At 57.8% G+C, this 18,500-nt stretch overlaps 1 protein-coding gene across 1 annotated transcript; it reads right to left on the bottom strand.

Moving 5' to 3' along the window:
- Window positions 1–1,930: 1,930 nt before the first annotated feature.
- LOC117009849 (receptor of activated protein C kinase 1-like) lies at window positions 1,931–16,539 on the bottom strand. Its single transcript, XM_033084225.1, is given in 11 exon segments — window positions 1,931–2,052; window positions 2,585–2,695; window positions 5,848–5,988; window positions 6,741–6,764; window positions 7,050–7,136; window positions 7,908–8,003; window positions 11,160–11,209; window positions 11,212–11,283; window positions 11,286–11,305; window positions 14,854–15,025; window positions 16,311–16,539. Coding segments are annotated over 11 exon segments (948 nt in total). The 5' UTR covers window positions 16,420–16,539; the 3' UTR covers window positions 1,931–1,986.
- Window positions 16,540–18,500: the final 1,961 nt, after the last annotated feature.

Here is an 18,500-nt window from a genome sequence, read left to right as displayed (position 1 = left end):
AGATCCGCCCCGCTGGAGGTGATTTTGTTGGGAATTGGGATGGATTCCCCTCGATCTGGTTCCCAGTTCAGTTCCTGGTGCTGGAGCTGCCCCTCCCCTCCCAGTCCTGTCCCAGTTTAATTTTGGGCCCTCCCCGGATTTTCCCCCTCCGGGGAATTTTTCTGCGTTTGGGCCAAATCCTCTCGGATCTGAAACTCCCTTCCAAAATCTGCATTTTCTCGGTGCCTGGATTTTTTTGGGATCCCCCTGCTGTCCCCCTGCTCCTCCCCTCTTCTCCTCGCCGTTTTTTTGGGGAAATCCCGGATTTTCCTCCCCCCTCTGGCACTTTACGGGCCGGGAGGAGCCGCCGCCTCCCCCGCAGCTCTGAGCTCCCCGAGTTGGGGAATATTTATTTTTTTCTTCCTCCCCTTTTATTTCCAGGCAGATCCTGTCCCACTCGGGAGCTCCCCCTGCCCTTTCCCCCCTCCCCTCACGTTTCCCGGGATTTTGGTGGATTTGGGATTTTCCTGTTGGCGTTACAGAGCTCATTCGGGATATTTTGGCTAAAATGAGAATTAAATGGAGATTTAGTTTTATGACATGTCGATAATAAAAGAATAAAGAAGTTGTATCCGAGGCTCCGGGTCGTTGGGTGCTGCCGAGTTTGGGGTGAATTAACCCGAAAATGGGGTCATTAATTTATTAATTAACGTGTCCAGCTCCCTGATCCTCATTAGTTAGTTCATTAATTAATTAATTAACGTGTCCAGCTCCCAGCTCCCTGACCCTCATTAGTTAGTTCATTAATTAATTAATTAGCGTGTCCAGGTCCCAGCTCCTCGTTAGTTAGTTCATTAATTAATTAATTAACGTGTACAGGTCCCAGCTCCCTGATCCTCATTAGTTAGTTCATTAATTAATTAATTAATTAACGTGTCCAGCTCCCAGCTCCCTGATCCTCTAGTTAGTTCATTAATTAATTAATTAGCGTGTCCAGGTCCCAGCTCCCTGACCCTCATTAGTTCATTAATTAATTAACATGTCCAGCTCCCTGATCCTCATTAGTTAGTTAATTAATTAATTAATTAACGTGTCCAGCTCCCAGCTCCCTGACCCTCGTTAGTTAGTTCATTAATTAATTAATTAATTAGCGTGTCCAGGTCCCGGCTCCCTGACCCTCGTTAGTTAGTTCATTAATTAATTAATGAACTGTCCAGGTCCCAGCTCCCTGATCCTCTCCTGGAATAGCGCCCAAAATCCAGGAAAAAACCCCAAAAATGGGTGAAAAAAACGGCACTTTGGGGAATTCCTCACGTGTGGAAAATTCCAGAATTCCTGGGGATTCCCTGGCTCCGATTTTGGGTTCTCTAAAATTCGGGTTTTTTGCAGGGTGAGGAAATCCCCAAATCTCACCCAAATTTCACCCTGGTGACGTCAGCAGCGTTCTCCCCAAATTCCCAAGTTTTGTCCCCAAATTCCTGGTTTGTACCCCCCAAAATTTCCCAGGTTTTGTCCCTCCTGAAATTCCCAGATTCTGTCCCAAAATTCCCAGGTTTGTCCCCAATTTCCCAAGTTTTGTCCCCAATTTTCCCAGGTTTTGTCTCTCCCTAAATTCCCAAGTTTTGTCCCCAAATTCCTGGTTTGTTCCCCACTTCAATCCAATGTTTTGTCCTTAAATTCCCAGATTTTGTCCCTCCCCTAATTCCCAGGTTTTATCCCCCTAAATTTCCCAGGTTTTGTCCCCAAATTCCTGGTTTGACCCCCACCAAATCCCCAGGTTTTATCCCCAAACTCCCCGGCTTTGTCCCCAAATTCCCAGATTTATCCCCAAATTCCCCGGTTTTATCCCCCCAAATTCCCAGATTTTGTCCCCAAATTCCCAGATTTTATCCCCAAATTCCCAGATTTTATCCCCAAATCCCGTCAGTGACACAGCCGCCGCAGCCCCGGCTCCACAAATGCCGTTTTTATTGGAAACGTTTTGGGGTGAAAAAGCGAAGTTTGGGGTCAGCGCGTGCCGATGGTCACCTGCCACACCCGCACCAGGTTGTCGGTGTAACCCGCGAACAGCGTCTGGGGACAAGGACAGGGGTCACTCGGGGTCACACAGGGGTCACTCGGGTCACTCAGGGTCACACAGGGGTCACTCAGGGTCAGCCAGGGGTCACACAGAGCGACCAGCGCTGACCCAGGAGTGGCACCAGGGCAGGAGGGGTCAGCTGTCCCCAAATTCCCCCAATTCCCAAATCCCTGAGCACGGAGGGGTCCCCAGGTGAGAGTGCCCAGGTGAATTCCCAGCCCAGGTGAGCCCCCCCAGGAGTGTTCCCAACCCAGGTCAATGTTTTCTGCCCAGGTGAGGTTCCCCAGGTGTTTCCCAGCCCAGGTGTGTTCCCTGCCCAGGTGTGTTCCCTGCCCAGGTAAGCCCCTCCAGGTCTGTTCCCAGCCCAGGTGTGTCCCCAGCCCAGGTGAGGTCCCCCCAGCCCCTCCCTTGCCCAGGTGAGTGTTCCTAGTACAGGTGAGGGTCCCCAGGTGTGTTCCAAGTCCAGGTGTGCCCCCCCCCCCCACCCTCCCCAGCCCAGGTAAAGCCCCCCCCCCCTCCCCTCACCTGCCCGTCGGCGGACCAGGCCAGCGAGGTGCACTGGGGCGGCTCGGCCTTGCTGCTGGTGCTGATCACCTCCTGCTTCAGCTCGTCCACGATGATCTTCCCCTCCAGGTCCTGCGGGGCCGGGCAGGTGAGGAGCGGCTCTGGCACCCTGGGTACCCCTGGAGCCCACCTGGATCCTGCCTGGATCCCTAGATCAAACCTAGATCCCACCTTGATCTCACCTGGATCCCACCTGGATCTGACCGGGATACCCCTGGATCCTGCCTGAACCCACCCTGGATCCTGCCTGAACCTCACCTGGATCTCACCTGGACCCCTCTGGATCCCACCTGGATCTGGCCTGGATTCCACCTGGATCAAACCTGGATCCCCCTGGATTAAACCTGGATCCTGTCTGGATCCCCCTGGGCCTGACCTGGATCTGAACTGGATCTGATCTGGATCCTGCCTGAACCCCACCTGGATCCCCCTGGATTTAACCTCAATCCCCCCTCAATCAAACCTGGATCTCACCTGGATCCAACCTGGATCCGCCCTGAACCCCACCTGGATCTGACCTGGATTCCCCTGGATTAAACCTGGATACCCCTGGATCTGACCTGGATCTGGCCTGGATTCCACCTGGACAAAACCTGAATCAAACCTGGATCCCACCTGGATCTCACCTGGACCCAACCTGAACTTACCCCTGGATTAAACCTGGATCCCCTCCAGATCAAATCTGGATCAAACCTGGATCTCCCTTGGATTAAACCTGGATCCTGCCTGGGTCTCACCTGGATCCCGTCTGGGTCTGACCTGGATCCCTCCTGGATCCCCCCCTAGATCAAACCTGGATCTCACCTGGATCTGGCCTGGATCGAACCTAGATCCTGCCCGGATTTCCCCTGAATCAAACCTGAATCCCCCCGAGATCAAATCTGGATCAGACCTGGATTTCCCCTGGTTCCACCCTAGATCCCACCTGGATCCTGCCTGGATCAAACCTGGATCTCACCTGGATTAAAACTGAATCCTGCCTGGACTCCCCCAGGATCAAACCTAGATCCCACCTGGATCTGGCCTGGACCAAACCTGAATTTTCCCCTGGATCCCACCTGGATTTCCCCTGGTTCCACCCTGGATCTGACCTGGATCTCACCTGGATCCCACCTGGGTCTCACCTGGATCTGACCTGGATCAAACCTGGATTAAACCTGGACCCTGCCTAAATCTCACCTCGATCAAACCTGGATCTCACCTGGATCTGGCCTGGATCAAACTTGGATCCCACCTGGTTTCCCCCCTGGATCAAACCTGCATTAAACCTGGATCCCACCTTGATCCTGCCTGGATCAAACCTGGATCCTGCCTAAATCCTACCTGAATCTGACCTGGATCTCACCTGGATCCTGCCTGGATTTCCCACGGATCCCTCCAGGATCAAACCTGGATCCCACCTGGAGCCCGCCCTGGATCCAACCTGGATCTGGCCTGGATTAAACCTGGATCTCCTCTGGATCCCCCTGGATCTCACCTGGATCTGGCCTGGATTAAATTTGGATCCTGCCTGGATTCCCCCTGAATCAAACCTGGATCCCCCCCTGGATCAAACCTGGATTTCCCCTCGATCCTGCCTGGATCTCTTCCCTGGATCAAACCTGGATCAAACCTGGATTTCCTCTGGATCTCCCTGGTTTAAACCTGGATCCCCCCTGAATCAAACCTGGATCCTGCCTGGATCAAACCTGGATCTCACCTGGATTCCCCTGAATCTCACTTGGATCTGACCTGGATCCTGACTGGATTTCCCCCTGGATCTCACCTGGATCCCCTCCAGATCCAATCTGGATTAAACCTGGATTTCCCCTGGATCTGGCCTGGATCTCACCTGGATCAAACCTGGATCCTGCCTAAATCCCACCTGGATCCTGCCTGGATTAAACCTGGATCCTGCCTGTATTTCCCCCAGATCCCTCCAGGATCAAACCTGGATCCCACCTGGATCTGGCCTGGATCAAACTTGGATCTCACCTGGATCCTGACTGGATTAGACCTGGATCCCTCCAGGATCAAACCTGGATCCCACCTGGATCTGGCCTGGATCCAACCAGGATTTCCCCCGGATCTACCCCTGGATCAAGTCTGGATCCCCCTGGATCAAACCTGGATCCTCCTGGATCCCACCTGTATCTGGCCTGGATTAAACCTGGATCCTGCCTGGATTTCCCCTGAATCAAACCTGGATCTCTTCCCTGGATCAAACCTGGATCTGGCCTGGATCAAACTTAGATCCCACCTGGATTTCCCCTGGATCAAACCTGGATCTCTTCCCTGGATCAAACCTGGATCTCCCCTGGATCAAACCTGGATTTCCCTCGATCCTGCCTGGATCTCTTCCCTGGATCAAACCTGGATCTGGCCTGGATCAAACTTAGATCCCACCTGGATCCTCCACTGGATCCAACCTGGATCTCACCTGGATCCTGCCTGGATCTGGCCTGGATCCCACCTGGATTCCCACATGGATTAAACCTGGATCTGGCCTGGATTAAACTTGGATCCTGCCTAGATTTCCCCTGAATCAAACCTGGATCCCCCCCTGGATCCAACCTGGATTTCCCACCTGGATCAAACCTGGATCTGGCCTGGATCAAACTTAGATCCCACCTGGCGCCTCCACTGGATCAAACCTGGATCCCACCTGGATTTCCCCTCGATCCCACCTGGATCAAGTCTGGATCCCACCTGGATCCCACCTGGATTTCCCCCCTGGATCCCGCCTGGATCCCCCCAGATCCCCCCGGATCCGGGCCCGGCTCAGAAACAGCCTCTGGGTTTCCCCACGAGAGCTCGGAGGCATCGGAACGTTTCATCACAGCCCGTGGTCACTCCAGGGGTCACTCCAGGGGTCACTCCAGGGGTCAGTCCCACCCCCAGCGGTCAGTTGGTCACTCCAGCGGTCAGTTGGTCAGTTCCATACCCAATTTTGATGCTGGGCCCCGTGGCTGCACACAGCCAGGAGCGGTTGGGGCTGAAGCAGAGCGCGTCCATCCCGTCCCCCGTGGTCAGTCCCACCCCAGCGGTCAGTCGGTCACTCCAGTGGTCAGTTGGTCACTCATACCCATATTTTGATGCTGGGCCCCGTGGCTGCACACAGCCAGTAGCGGTTGGGGCTGAAGCAGAGCGCGTCCATCCCATCCCTGTGGTCAGTCCCAGGGTCACTCCCAGGGGTCAGTCCTACCCCAGTGGTCACTCTAATGGTCAGTTGGTCAGTTCCATACCCATATTTTGATGCTGGGCCCGGTGGCTGCACACAGCCAGTAGCGGTTGGGGCTGAAGCAGAGCGCGTTGATCACGTCCCCCCCGTCCAGCGTGTACAGGTGCTTGCCCTCGTTCAGGTCCCACAGCATGGCCTGGCCATCCTGGGGACATTGAGGGGGTCAGTGGGGTCAGTGAGGGACAGCAGGGTCACCAGGGGTCAGCAGGGTCAGCAGGGGACACCAGGGGTCAGTGGGGGTCAGTAGGGGACACTCAGGGTCAGTGGGGGACACCAAGGGGACACTGGGGGTCAGGTGCTTCCCCTCGTTCAGGTCCCACAGCATGGCCTGGCCGTCCTGGGGACACAGAGGGGTCAGTGAGGGTCAGCGGGGTCAGTTGGGGACACTCAGGGTCAGTGGGGTCAGTGGGGTCAGGTGCTTGCCCTCGTTGAGGTCCCACAGCATGGCCTGGCCGTCCTGGGGACATTGGGGGGACATCAGGGGGTCAGTGGGGGACACTGAGGGTCAGCAGGGTCAGTTGGGGACACTCAGGGTCAGTGGGGGACACTGGGGGACACCAGGGGTCAGCAGGGACACTCAGGGTCACTGGGGGGACACCAGGGTCAGTGGGGACAGTGAGGGGACAGTGAGGGGACAGGGGGGATAGCAGGGTCAGTGGGGGACACCAGGGGTCAGAGGGGACAGTGAGAGACATCGGGGGGACACGGTCCCAGGTGTGTCCCAGGTGTCCCCAGGTGTGTCCCCCCTCACCTTTCCCCCCGAGATGCACAGGGACCCGTCTGGGGACACGGTCACCGTGTTCAGGTGTCACTCAGGTGTGTCCCCAGGTGTGTCCCACCCCCCAGGTGTGTCCCCAGGTGTGTCCCCAATGTCCCCAGGTGTGTTTCCATGGTTACCTTTCCCCCCGAGGCGCACAGGGAGCCGTCTGGGACACGGTCACCGTGTTCAGGTGTCCCCCAGGTGTGTCCCAGGTGTGTCCCACCCCCCAGGTGTGTCCCCAGATGTGTCCCACCCCCCCCAGGTGTGTCCCAGGTGTGTTTTCTCTCACCTTTCCCCCTGAGGCGCACAAGGACCCGTCTGGGGACACGGTCACCGTGTTCAGGTGTCACTCAGGTGTGTCCCACCCCCCGGGTGTGTCCCCAGGTGTGTCCCCAATGTCCCCAGGTGTGTTTCCATGGTTACCTTTCCCCTGAGGCGCACAAGGACCCGTCTGGGGACACGGTCACCGTGTTCAGGTAGCCCGTGTGCCCGATGTGGTTCGTCTTCAGCTTGCAGTTGGCCAGGTTCCACACCTGGGGGGCAAAAAAGGGGTCAGGGGGGCAAATCCTGGGGTCAGGGGGGCAAATCCGGGAGTCAGGGGGGCAAATCCTGGGGTGAGGGGAGCAAATCTCAGGGTGAGAGGGGTAAATCTCAGGGTCACAGGGGCAAATTGGGGTGAGGGGGGAATAAATCCTGGGGTCAGAGGAGTAAATTTGGGGTCAGAGGGGTAAATTTGGGGGTCAGAGGGTAAATCCTGGGTCAGAGGGGTAAATTTGGGGTCACAGGGGCAAATCCCAAGGTAAATTTGGGGTCAGAGGGGTAAATTCGGGGGTCAGAGGGGCAAACCCCAGGGTCAGATGGGTAAATTTGGGGTCACAGGGGTAAATCCAGGGGTCAAAGGGGTAAATCCCAAGGTCAGGGGGGTAAATTTGGGATCAGAGGTGTAAATTTGGGGGTCAGAGAAGTAAATCTGGGGTCACAGGGGCAATCCCAGGGTAAATTCGGGGTCCCAGGGTAAATTCGGGGTCCCAGGGGCAATCCCAGGGGCACATTCAGGGTCAGGGGCCAATCCCAGGGTAAATTTGGGGTCCCAGGGGTAAATTTGGGGTCACAGGGGCAATCCCAGGGGCAGATTCGGGGTCAGAGGAGTAAATCCCGGGGGTACATTCGGGGTCAGAGGGGTAAATTTGGGGTCACAGGGCCAATCCCGGGGGTAAATTCGGGGTCACAGGGGCAGATTCGGGGTCCCAGGGGTAAATCCCGGGGTAAATTCGGGGTGACCCCCCCAGTACCCCCCCCAGCACCTTGACCAGCTTGTCCCAGCCGCAGGACACGATGATGGGGTTGCTGCTGTTGGGCGAGAAGCGAACGCACGACACCCACTCCGAGTGGCTCTCGTCCTGTGGGGACAATGGGGACAAATCAGGGGTGGGGACAGGGACAGGGACACAGTGACAGTGGGGACAGGGACAGGGACACCCACTCCGAGTGGCTCTCGTCCTGTGGGGACAGGGACATGGTGACAATGGGGACAATGGGGACATGGTGACAGTGGGGACAGGGACACCCACTCGGAGTGGCTCTCGTCCTGTTGGGGACAGGGACATGGTGACAATGGGGACAATGGGGACATGGTGACAGTGGGGACAGGGACACCCACTCGGAGTGGCTCTCGTCCTGTGGGGGACAATGGGGACAATGGGGACAATGGGGACAAACCAGGGATTGGGGACATGGTGACAATGGGGACAGGGACAGGGACACCCACTCGGAATGGCTCTCGTCCTGTGGGGACATGGGGACAGGGACAGGGATTGGGGACATGGTGACAATGGGGACACAGACAGGGACAGGGACACCCACTCCGAGTGGCTCTCGTCCTGTGGGGACATGGGGACAATGGGGACATGGGGACAGGGACACAGACAGGACAGGGACACAGTGACAATGGGGACAGGGACAGGGACACCCACTCGGAGTGGCTCTCGTCCTGTGGGGACAGGGACATGGTGACAATGGGGACAAAAACAGGACAGGGACTCGGTGACAATAGGGATAGGGACAGGGACACCCACTCCGAGTGGCTCTCGTCCTGTGGGGACATGGGGACAATGGGGACATGGGGACAGGGACACAGGGACAGGGACACCCACTCGGAATGGCTCTCGTCCTGTGGGGACATGGGGACAATGGGGACATGGTGACAGTGGGGACACAGACAGGGACAGGGACACAGGGACAGGGACACAGGGACAGGGACACCCACTCGGAATGGCTCTCGTCCTGTGGGGGACACGGGGACAGTGGGGACACAGGGACACAGACAGGACAGGGACTCAGTGACAATGGGGACAGGGACACAGTGACAGTGGGGACAGGGACACCCACTCGGAATGGCTCTTGTCCTGCGGGGGACACGGGGACAAATCAGGGATTGGGGACACAGTGACAGTGGGACAGGGACAGGGACACCCACTCGGAGTGGCTCTCGTCCTGTTGGGGACATGGGGACATGGTGACAATAGGGACAGGGACAGGGACACCCACTCCGAGTGGCTCTCGTCCTGTGGGGACAATGGGGACATGGTGACAACGGGGACAGGGACACCCACTCCGAGTGGCTCTCATCCTGTTGGGGACAGGGACACAGTGACAGGGACACCTTGGGGATTGGGGACAGGGACAGGGACACCCACTCCGAGTGGCTCTCATCCTGTTGGGGACAGGGACACAGTGACAGGGACACCTTGGGGATTGGGGACAGGGACAGGGACACCCACTCGGAGTGGCTCTCGTCCTGTTGGGGACAATGGGGACATGGTGACAACGGGGACACGGGGACAGTGGGGACAATAGGGACAGGGACACAGTGACAGTGGGGACAGGGACACCCACTCCGAGTGGCTCTCGTCCTGTGGGGGACATGGTGACAACGGGACAGGGACAGCCCAGGGATTGGGGACAGGGACACCCACTCCGAGTGGCTCTCGTCCTGCGGGGTGGGGACACAGTGACAACGGGGACACGGTGACAACGGGACACAGACAGGGACAGGGACAGCCTGGGGATACGGTGACAGTGGGGACACGGACACCAACAGGGACAGCCCGGGGACACGGTGACAGCGGGGACACGGTGACAGTGGGGACAGAGACACCCACAGGGATTGGGGACACGGTGACAACGGGGACATCTCAGGGATTAGGGACACGGACAAGGACACCTGGGGACACGGTGACAGCGGGGACATGGTGACAGCGGGGACATCCCAAGGATTAGGGACGTGGACAGGGACACCCTGGGGACACGGTGACAGCGGGGACAGGGACACCCAAGGATTGGGGACATGGACAGCCCACAGGGATTGGGGACAAGGTGACAGTGGGGACAAGGTGACACCAGGGACACAGACAGGGACACCCCAGGGGCCACTCTGGGGGTTTGAGGACAGGAATAGGGACAGGGACACCCCAGGGGTCACCTCAGGGGTTTGGGGACACCAGCAGGGCCACTCTGGGGGTTTGGGGACACGAACAGGGACAGGGACACCCTGGGGCCACCCTGGGGGTTTGGGGACACAGCCAGGGCCACCCTGGGGTTTGGGGACACGAACAGGGACAGGGACACCCTCGGGTCACTACAGGGATTGGGGACACCAACAAGGCCACTCTGGGGGTTTGGGGACACTCCAGGGCCACTCTGGGGGTTTGGGGACACCAACAGGGCCACTGGGGGTTTGGGGACAGGAACAGGGACAGGGACACCCCAGGGGTCACCTCAGGGATTGGGGACACCAACAAGGCCACTCTGGGTGTTTGGGGACAGGAACAGGGCCACCCCCGTGTGACCTGCACGGTGTACTTGCAGACCCCCAGAATTAACCCCAAACCCCCCAGAACTGACCCCAAACCCCCCAGAACTGACCCCACACTCCCCAGAACCAGCCCCAAACCCCCCAGAACTGACCCCAAACCCCCAGAACTGACCCCAAACCCCCAGAACTGACCCCAAACCCCCCAGAACTGACCCCAAACCCCCAGAACTGACCCCAAACCCCCCAGAACTGACCCCAAACCCCCCAGAATTAACCCCAAACCCCCCAGAACTGACCCCAAACCCCCCAGAACTGACCCCAAACCCCCCAGAACTGACCCCAAACCCCCAGAACTGACCCCAAACCCCCAGAACTGACCCCAAACCCCCAGAACTGACCCCAAACCCCCCAGAACTGACCCCAAACCCCCAGAACTGACCCCAAACCCCCAGAACTGACCCCAAACCCCCCACAATTAACCCCAAACTCCCAGAACTGACCCCAAACCCCCCAGAATTAACCCCAAACCCCCAGAACTGACCCCAAACCCCCCAGAACTGACCCAAACCCCCAGAACTGACCCAAACCCCCAGAACTGACCCCAAACCCCCCAGAACTGACCCCAAACCCCCAGAACTGACCCCAAACCCCCAGAATTAACCCCAAACCCCCAGAACTGACCCCAAACCCCCAGAACTGACCCCAAACCCCCCAGATTTAACCCAAACCCCCCAGATCTGACCTGCACGGTGTACTTGCAGACCCCCAGCGTGTTCCAGAGCTTGATGGTTTGTCGCGGGAGCCCGACACGATCTGCCGGTTGTCGGAGCTGAAGGCCACGCTCAGCACGTCCTTGGTGTGCCCACGAAGCGCCGCGTGGTCGTGCCCCTGCGGGGCCACAGCGGGGTCAGGGCCACCAAAAACACCCAGGGGACAGCCACAAACCACCCAGGGGACAGCCACAAACCCAGGGGTCACCAAAAACCATCAAAAACCACCCTGGGCCACCCAGAACCACCCTGGGGTCACCAGGAACAATCCAAGGGCCACCAAAAACCGCCCAGGGGCCACCAAAAACCGCCCTGGGGACAGCCACAAACCCAGGGGCCACCAAAAACCACCAAGGGGACAGCAAAAACCACCCAGGGGCCACCAAAAACCGCCCTGGGGCCACCAAAAACCGCCCAGGGGCCACCAAAAACCGCCCAGGGGACAGCCACAAACCCAGGGGCCACCAAAAACCATCCAGGGGCCACCAAGAACCACCAAAAACCACCCAGGGCCACCAAAAACCACCAGGAACCACCCAGGGGCCACCAGGAACAACTCAGGGGCCACCAGGAACCACCCAGGGGCCACCAAAAACCGCCCAGGGGCCACCAAAAACCACCCAAGGCCACCAAAAACCGCCCTGGGGACAGCCACAAACCACCCAGGGGCCACCAGGAAACACCCAGGGGACACCAGGAACAACCCAGGGGCCACCAAGAGCCACCCAGGGGTCACCAAAAACCACCCTGGGGCCACCAGGATCCACCCAGGGCCACCAAGATCCACCCAGGGGCCACCAAGAACCACCCAGGGGCCACCAAGAACCACCCAGGGGCCACCAAGATGCACCCAGGGGCCACCCAGAACCACCCAGGGGCCACCAAAAACCGCCCAGGGGCCACCAGGAACAACCCAGGGGACACCAAAAACCACCCTGGGGACAGCCACAAACCCAGGGGCCACCAGGAACCGCCCAGGGGCCACCAGGAACAACCCAGGGGCCACCAAGAAACACCCAGGGGCCACCAAGAAACACCCAGGGGCCACCAAAAACCACCAAGATCCACCTTGGGGCCACCAAGAACCATCCAGGGGCCACCAGGAACAACCCAGGGCCACCAAAAACCGCCCAACCACCACCAAAAATCACCCAGGGGCCACCAAGAACCACCCAGGGCCACCAGGAAACACCCTGGGGTCACCAAGGACCACCCAGGGGCCACCAAGAACAACCAAGGGTCACCAAAAACCGCCCAGGGGCCACCAGGAACAACCCAGGGGACACCAAGAAACACCCAGGGGCCACCAAAAATCACCAAGGGGCCACCAAAAACCACCCAGGGCTCACCAAGATCCACAAAGAAACACCCAGGGGCCACCAAGAAACACCCAGGGCCACCAAAAACCACCCAGGGGACACCAAGAAACACCCAGGGGCCACCAGGAACAACCCAGGGGTCACCAAAAACCGCCCAGGGGCCACCAAGATCCACCAGGGCCACCAAAAACCGCCCTGGGGACACGCAGAAACACCCAGGGGCCACCAAAAACCACCAGGAAACACCCATGGGCCACCAGGAACCACCTAAGGGCCACCAAGAACCACCCTGGGACCACCAAAAACCGCCCAGGGGCCACCAGGAACCGCCCAGGGGTCACCAGGAACAACCCAAGGGTCACCAAAAACCACCCAGGGGCCACCAGGAACCACCTAAGGGCCACCAAGAGCCACCCAGGGGCCAACAGGAACAACCCAGGGGCCATCAGGAAAACCCAGGGCCACCAAAAACCACCAGGAAACACCCAGGGGCCACCAAAAACCACCCAGGGCCACCAGGAACAACAGGGGCCACCAAGGGGCCACCAAAAACCACCCAGGGGACACCAAAAACCGCCCTGGGGCCAGCAAAAACCACCCAAGACCACCAAAAACCACCCAGGGGCCACCAAAAACCACCCTGGGGACAGCCACAAACCCAGGGGCCACCAGGAAACACCCAAGGGCCACCAAAAACCGCCCAGGGGCCACCCAGGGGCCACCAAGAAACACCCAGGGGCCACCAAGAGCAACCCAGGGGCCACCAGGAACAACCCAGGGGACACCAGGAACCACCCAGGGGCCACCAAAAACCACCCAGGGCCACCAAGAGCAACCCTGGGGCCACCAAGAACCACCCAGGGGCCACCAGGAACAACCCAAAAGCCACCCAGGGGACACCAAAAAACACCCAGGGGCCACCAAGATCCACCCAGGTGCCACCAAGAACCAGGCCCTGTCCCCCCTGCTCCCCGCCTGTCCCCTCATCATTGCAGGACGTGTCCCCAGCCCCGCGGGTCGGACAGTGCCGGTGTGTAATCATCAGGGCAGGCACGGGAGCACCCCAAAAACCGGAGATCCACCCCAAAAACATGGGATCCATCCCAAAAACCGGACATCCATCCCAAAAACACACAGGAACACCCCAAAAACCTGAGATCCATCCCAAAAAACATGGGCCTGGTGAGACCCCAGACCCCCTGAACTCCTACAGTGACTCCCTGAGACCCCAGACCCCCTGAACCCGAGATCCACCCCAAAAACCCAGGCCTGGTGAGACCCCAGACCCTCCTGAACCCCACAGTGACCCCTGAGACCCCACACTCATAAACCTGGGATAATCTGGGCCTAGTGAGCCCCCAGACCCTTCTGAACCTGGGGTCCACCCCAAACCTGGAATAACCTGGGCCTGGTGAGCCCCCAGACCCCCTAAACATCCCCCAGACCCCCCTAGACTGATGTGGTGAGACCCCAGACCCTCCTGAACCCCTACAGTGATCTCCTGAGACCCCAGACCCCCTGAACCCCCACAGGGATCTCCTGAGACCCCAGACTCCACAAACCCCGGATCCACCCCAAAAACCCGGGACAGCCTGGGCCTGGTGAGACCCCAGACCCTTCTGAACTCCTACACCGATCTCCTGAGCCCCCAGACTCCACAAATCCAGGGTCAACCCCAAAAACACAGGGTCCACCTCAAAAATCTGGGCCTCGTGAGACCCCAGACCCCTCTGAACCTGGGGTCCACCCCAAAACCCCAGGCCTGGAGAGACCCCCCTAAACCCCTACAGTGATCTCCTAAGACCCCAGACCCTCCTGAACCTGAGATCCACCTCAAACCTGGGATAACCCAGGCCTGGTGAGACCCCAGACCCCCCTGAACCCCTACAGAGATCCCTTGAGCCCCCAGACTCATAAACCTGGGATCCACCCCAAAAACCTGGGATAATCTGGACCTGGTGAGACCCAGACCCCCTTGAACCTGGGTCCACCCCAGACCTGGGATAATCTGGGCCGGGAGAGACCCCAGACCCCCCTAAACATCCCTCAGACTCATAAACTTGGGATCCACCCCAAAAACCGAGGATAACCTGGGCCTGGTGAGACCCCAGACCCCCCAGACTCAAAAACCTGGGATAACCCAGACCTCCTGAGACCCCAGACCCCTCTGAACCCCCACAGTGATCTCCTGAGACCCCAGACTCTCCTGAACCCCCACAGTGATCTCCTGAGACCCCAAGACTGACAAATCCAGGATCCACCCCAAACTCCGGATCCACCCCAAAAACCTGGTATAACCCAGGCCTGGTGACCCCCCCACACCCCCCCAAAGCCCCCCCAGACCCACGTGGTGAGGTCCCAGAGGCGCAGCGTGCCGTCCCAGGAGCCCGAGAGCGCGAACTGCCCGTCCGAGCTGATGACCACGTCGCTGACGAAGTGCGAGTGACCGCGCAGCGCCCGCTGCGGGATCCCGTAGTTGGTCTCGTCACGGGTCAGCTTCCACATGATGATGGTCTTGTCTGGGTGGGGGGACATTGGGGGGGTCACTCTGGGGTCACTCTGGGGTGGGGGGTCACTCTGGGGTCACTCTGGGGTGGGGGGACACCCTGGGGTCACCCTGGGGTCACTCTGCGGGATCCCGTAGTTGGTCTCGTCACGGGTCAGCTTCCACATGATGATGGTCTTGTCTGGGGAGGGGGACATTGGGGTGTCACTCTGGGGTCACTCTGGGGTGGGGGACACAGGTCCTCGTCACGGGTCAGCTTCCACATGATGATGGTCTTGTCTGGGGGGGGGACATTGGGGTGTCACTCTGGGGTCACTCTGGGGTGAGGGGACACCCTGGGGTCACTCTGGGGGATCCCGTAGTTGGTCTCGTCACGGGTCAGCTTCCACTTGATGATGGTCTTGTCTGGGGAGGGGACATTGGGGGGGTCACTCTGGGGTGGGGGACACAGGGGGGACACCCTGGGGTCACTCTGGGGTGGGGGACACCCTGGGGTCACTCTGGGGTGGGGGACACCCTGGGGTCACTCTGGGGTGGGGACACAGGGGAGACACAGGGGGTGTCTTGAGGAGGGGGACAGGGGGGGTCACCCTGGGGTGGGGACACAGGGGGGACATGGGGGGGGTCATCTGGGGTCACTCTGGGGTCCTATCTGGGGTGGGGACACAGGGGGGACACTCCAGAGACCCCCAGGGTCTTGTCAGGGGTGGGGACACGGGGGGGACACCCTGGGGTCCTGTCTGGGGGCGTCACCTGGGGTCACCCCAAGTTTTGTCTGGGATGGGGGACACAGGGGGGACATGGAAGGGGTCACTCCGGGGTCTTGTCTTGAGGAGGGGGACACAGGGGGGTCACCCTGGGGTGGGGACACGGGGGGGACACGAGGGGGTCACCCTGAAACCCCCCAAGTCTTGTCTGGGGGAGACACGGGGGGGGGACACCCTGGGGTCACCCCAGGTCTTGTTTGGGGTGGGGACACAGGGGGGTCACCCCAGGGACCCCCAAGTCTTATCTGGGGGGGACACGGGGATTTTGGGGGGTCCCAGCCCCAATCTGAGGAGGGATCCCCGGTTCTGGCAGCTCCTGCTCCCCAAATCCCTCCAGGGCGGATTTTGGGGGGTCCTGGCCCCAATTCCAAACCCAAACTGAGGGGGGGTCCCCGGTTCTGCCAGCTCCAAATCCCTCCTGATCGGATTTTGGGGATCCTCCAGCCCCCTAAACCCCCCCAAACCCCTTAAAACCCCTCTAAGGGCCCCCCCCGCCCCCTTTTCCCCCCGGTGTCCCCTCAGGGCGCGCACCGCGCGAGGCCGACAGGATCATGTCCGGGAACTGCGGCGTGGTGGCGATCTGGGTCACCCAGCCGTTGTGGCCCTTCAGGGTCCCGCGCAGGGTCATCTGCTCCGTCATGGCGGCGGCGGATGGCGGCGGAGCCCGGCGGGGAAGGCGGGATGGCGGCGGATGCGCGGAGGCCTCGGCCCGGACCCGTCCGTCCCCTCAGGCCGGCGCGGGCGGAAAGAGGAGGGGCCGCTTCCGGCGGAACGGGAAGTGACGTAGCGCCGTACGGCAGCATGGCGGCCCGCGTGGAGAAAATGGCGGCTCGCGTGGGGGAAAATGGCGGCGCCCTGCGGTGCTGTACGGAAAGTGGATTTGGAGGGAAATCTCCCAGAGGATCCCAGATCCCCCCAAATCGTCCCAAAATATTCTCCAAAGGACCCCAAAATACCTTCCAAAGGATCCCAAAAAACCCTCCAAAGGATCCAAAAAAATCCTCCAAAGCATCCCAAAAAAACCCCCAAAGCATCCCAAAAAAACCCCCAAAGCGTCCCAAAATATCCTCCAAAGGATCCCAAAATATTCTCCAAAGGATCCCAAATAACCCTCCAAAGAATCCCCGATATTCCCCAGAGCATCTCGCTCCCAGTTCCCATCCCAATCCTGGTCATGATCCCAATTCTGATCCCAATCCCAACCCCAACCCTGATCCCGATATCCCCAGAGCATCCCGATCCCAGTCCTGGATCCTGATCCTGATCCTGGTCCCAATCCTGATCCCAATCCCAAATTCAACCCTGATCCCAGTCCAATCCTGATCCTGATCCCAGTCCCATCCCAATCCCTCTGTGCCCCAGCCTGACCCCTTCCCTTTGTCCCCCTTCCAGGATCCCAATTTTCCCCCCATTACCATTTTGGGATCCTGTCCCAGTTCAATTTTGGGATCTTCCCCATTTCCATTTGGGGATTCCCCCCCTTGTTCCCATTTTGGGATCCCATCCCAGTTTAATTTGGGATCCCGTTCCGGTTTAATTTTGGGATTGTGTCCTGGTTTAATTTTGGGATTTTCCCCCATTCCCATTTTGGGATCCTCCCCCATTTCCATTTTGGGATCCCCTCCCAGTTTAATTTGGGATCCTGTCCCAGTTTAATTTCGGGATTTTCCCCCATTCCCATTTTAGGATCCTCCCCCATTCCCAATTTGAGATCCCATCCCAGTTTAATTTGGAATCCTGTTCCAGTTTAATTTCGGATCCTGTCCCAGTTTAATTTTGGGATTTTCCCCCATTCCCATTTTGGGATCCTCCCCCGTTCCCATTTTAGAATCCCTCCCCAGTTTAATTTGGGATCCCCTCCCAGTTTAATTTGGGACCCTTTCCCAGTTTAATTTGGAATCCTATCCCAGTTTAATTTGGGATCCCGTCCCGGTTTAATTTGGGATCCTGTCCCGGTTTATTTTTAGGCCCAGGCTCGGTTCCAGCTCAGCTGTCGCGGCTCCTCCGCCCGATCCCGAATCCCAAATCCCAAACCCCAAACCCCAAATCCCAAACCCCAAATCCCAAACCCCGACAGGGCCGGTGAGTCCGGGGGGTCGGGATTTGGGGGGTTTGGGGGATTTTGGGGGGATTTTTGGGGGATTTGGGGCCGGAATTTGGGAATTTGGGAATTTCCAGAATGCGTTGGGAGCGCGGCCGGCCCTGCAGGCCTCGGCTGCCCACAAAATTTCTGTTCATTGTCCTTGGCAAAATTCATTTATTTGCAATATTTATTTATTCATTTATTTATAATTTTTATTATTTTTGGTATATTTTAATGTCAGTATTTATTTATTTTTGCATCTATTTATTTATGGTATTTACTTATTTATTTGTCTATTTATAGTATGTATTTATGTTAGTGTTTATTCATTTATTGTATTTATTTATTGCGTTTATTTATCTATTTATAGTATTTACTTATTTTTTTATTTATTCATTGTATTTATTTATTTATCTACTTGCAGTATTTATTCATTTATTGTATTTATTTATTTATTTGTCTATTTTGAGTATTTATTTATGTCAGCATTTTTTATTTATTACATTTTTAAATTCATTGTGTTTATTTATTTATTTAAACTACTTATTTATATTAGCATTTATTTGTTGTATTTATTTATTTATTTATTTATCCATTCAGAGTATTTATTTTAGTGTTTATTGACTTATTTATTATAT

The sequence above is a fragment of the Catharus ustulatus genome, chromosome 36 (assembly GCF_009819885.2).
Source record: "Catharus ustulatus isolate bCatUst1 chromosome 36, bCatUst1.pri.v2, whole genome shotgun sequence".
NCBI lineage: Eukaryota > Metazoa > Chordata > Aves > Passeriformes > Turdidae > Catharus > Catharus ustulatus.
The sequence above is the reverse complement of the archived record's forward strand: the minus strand, read 5'-3'. Positions and strand labels throughout refer to the sequence as shown.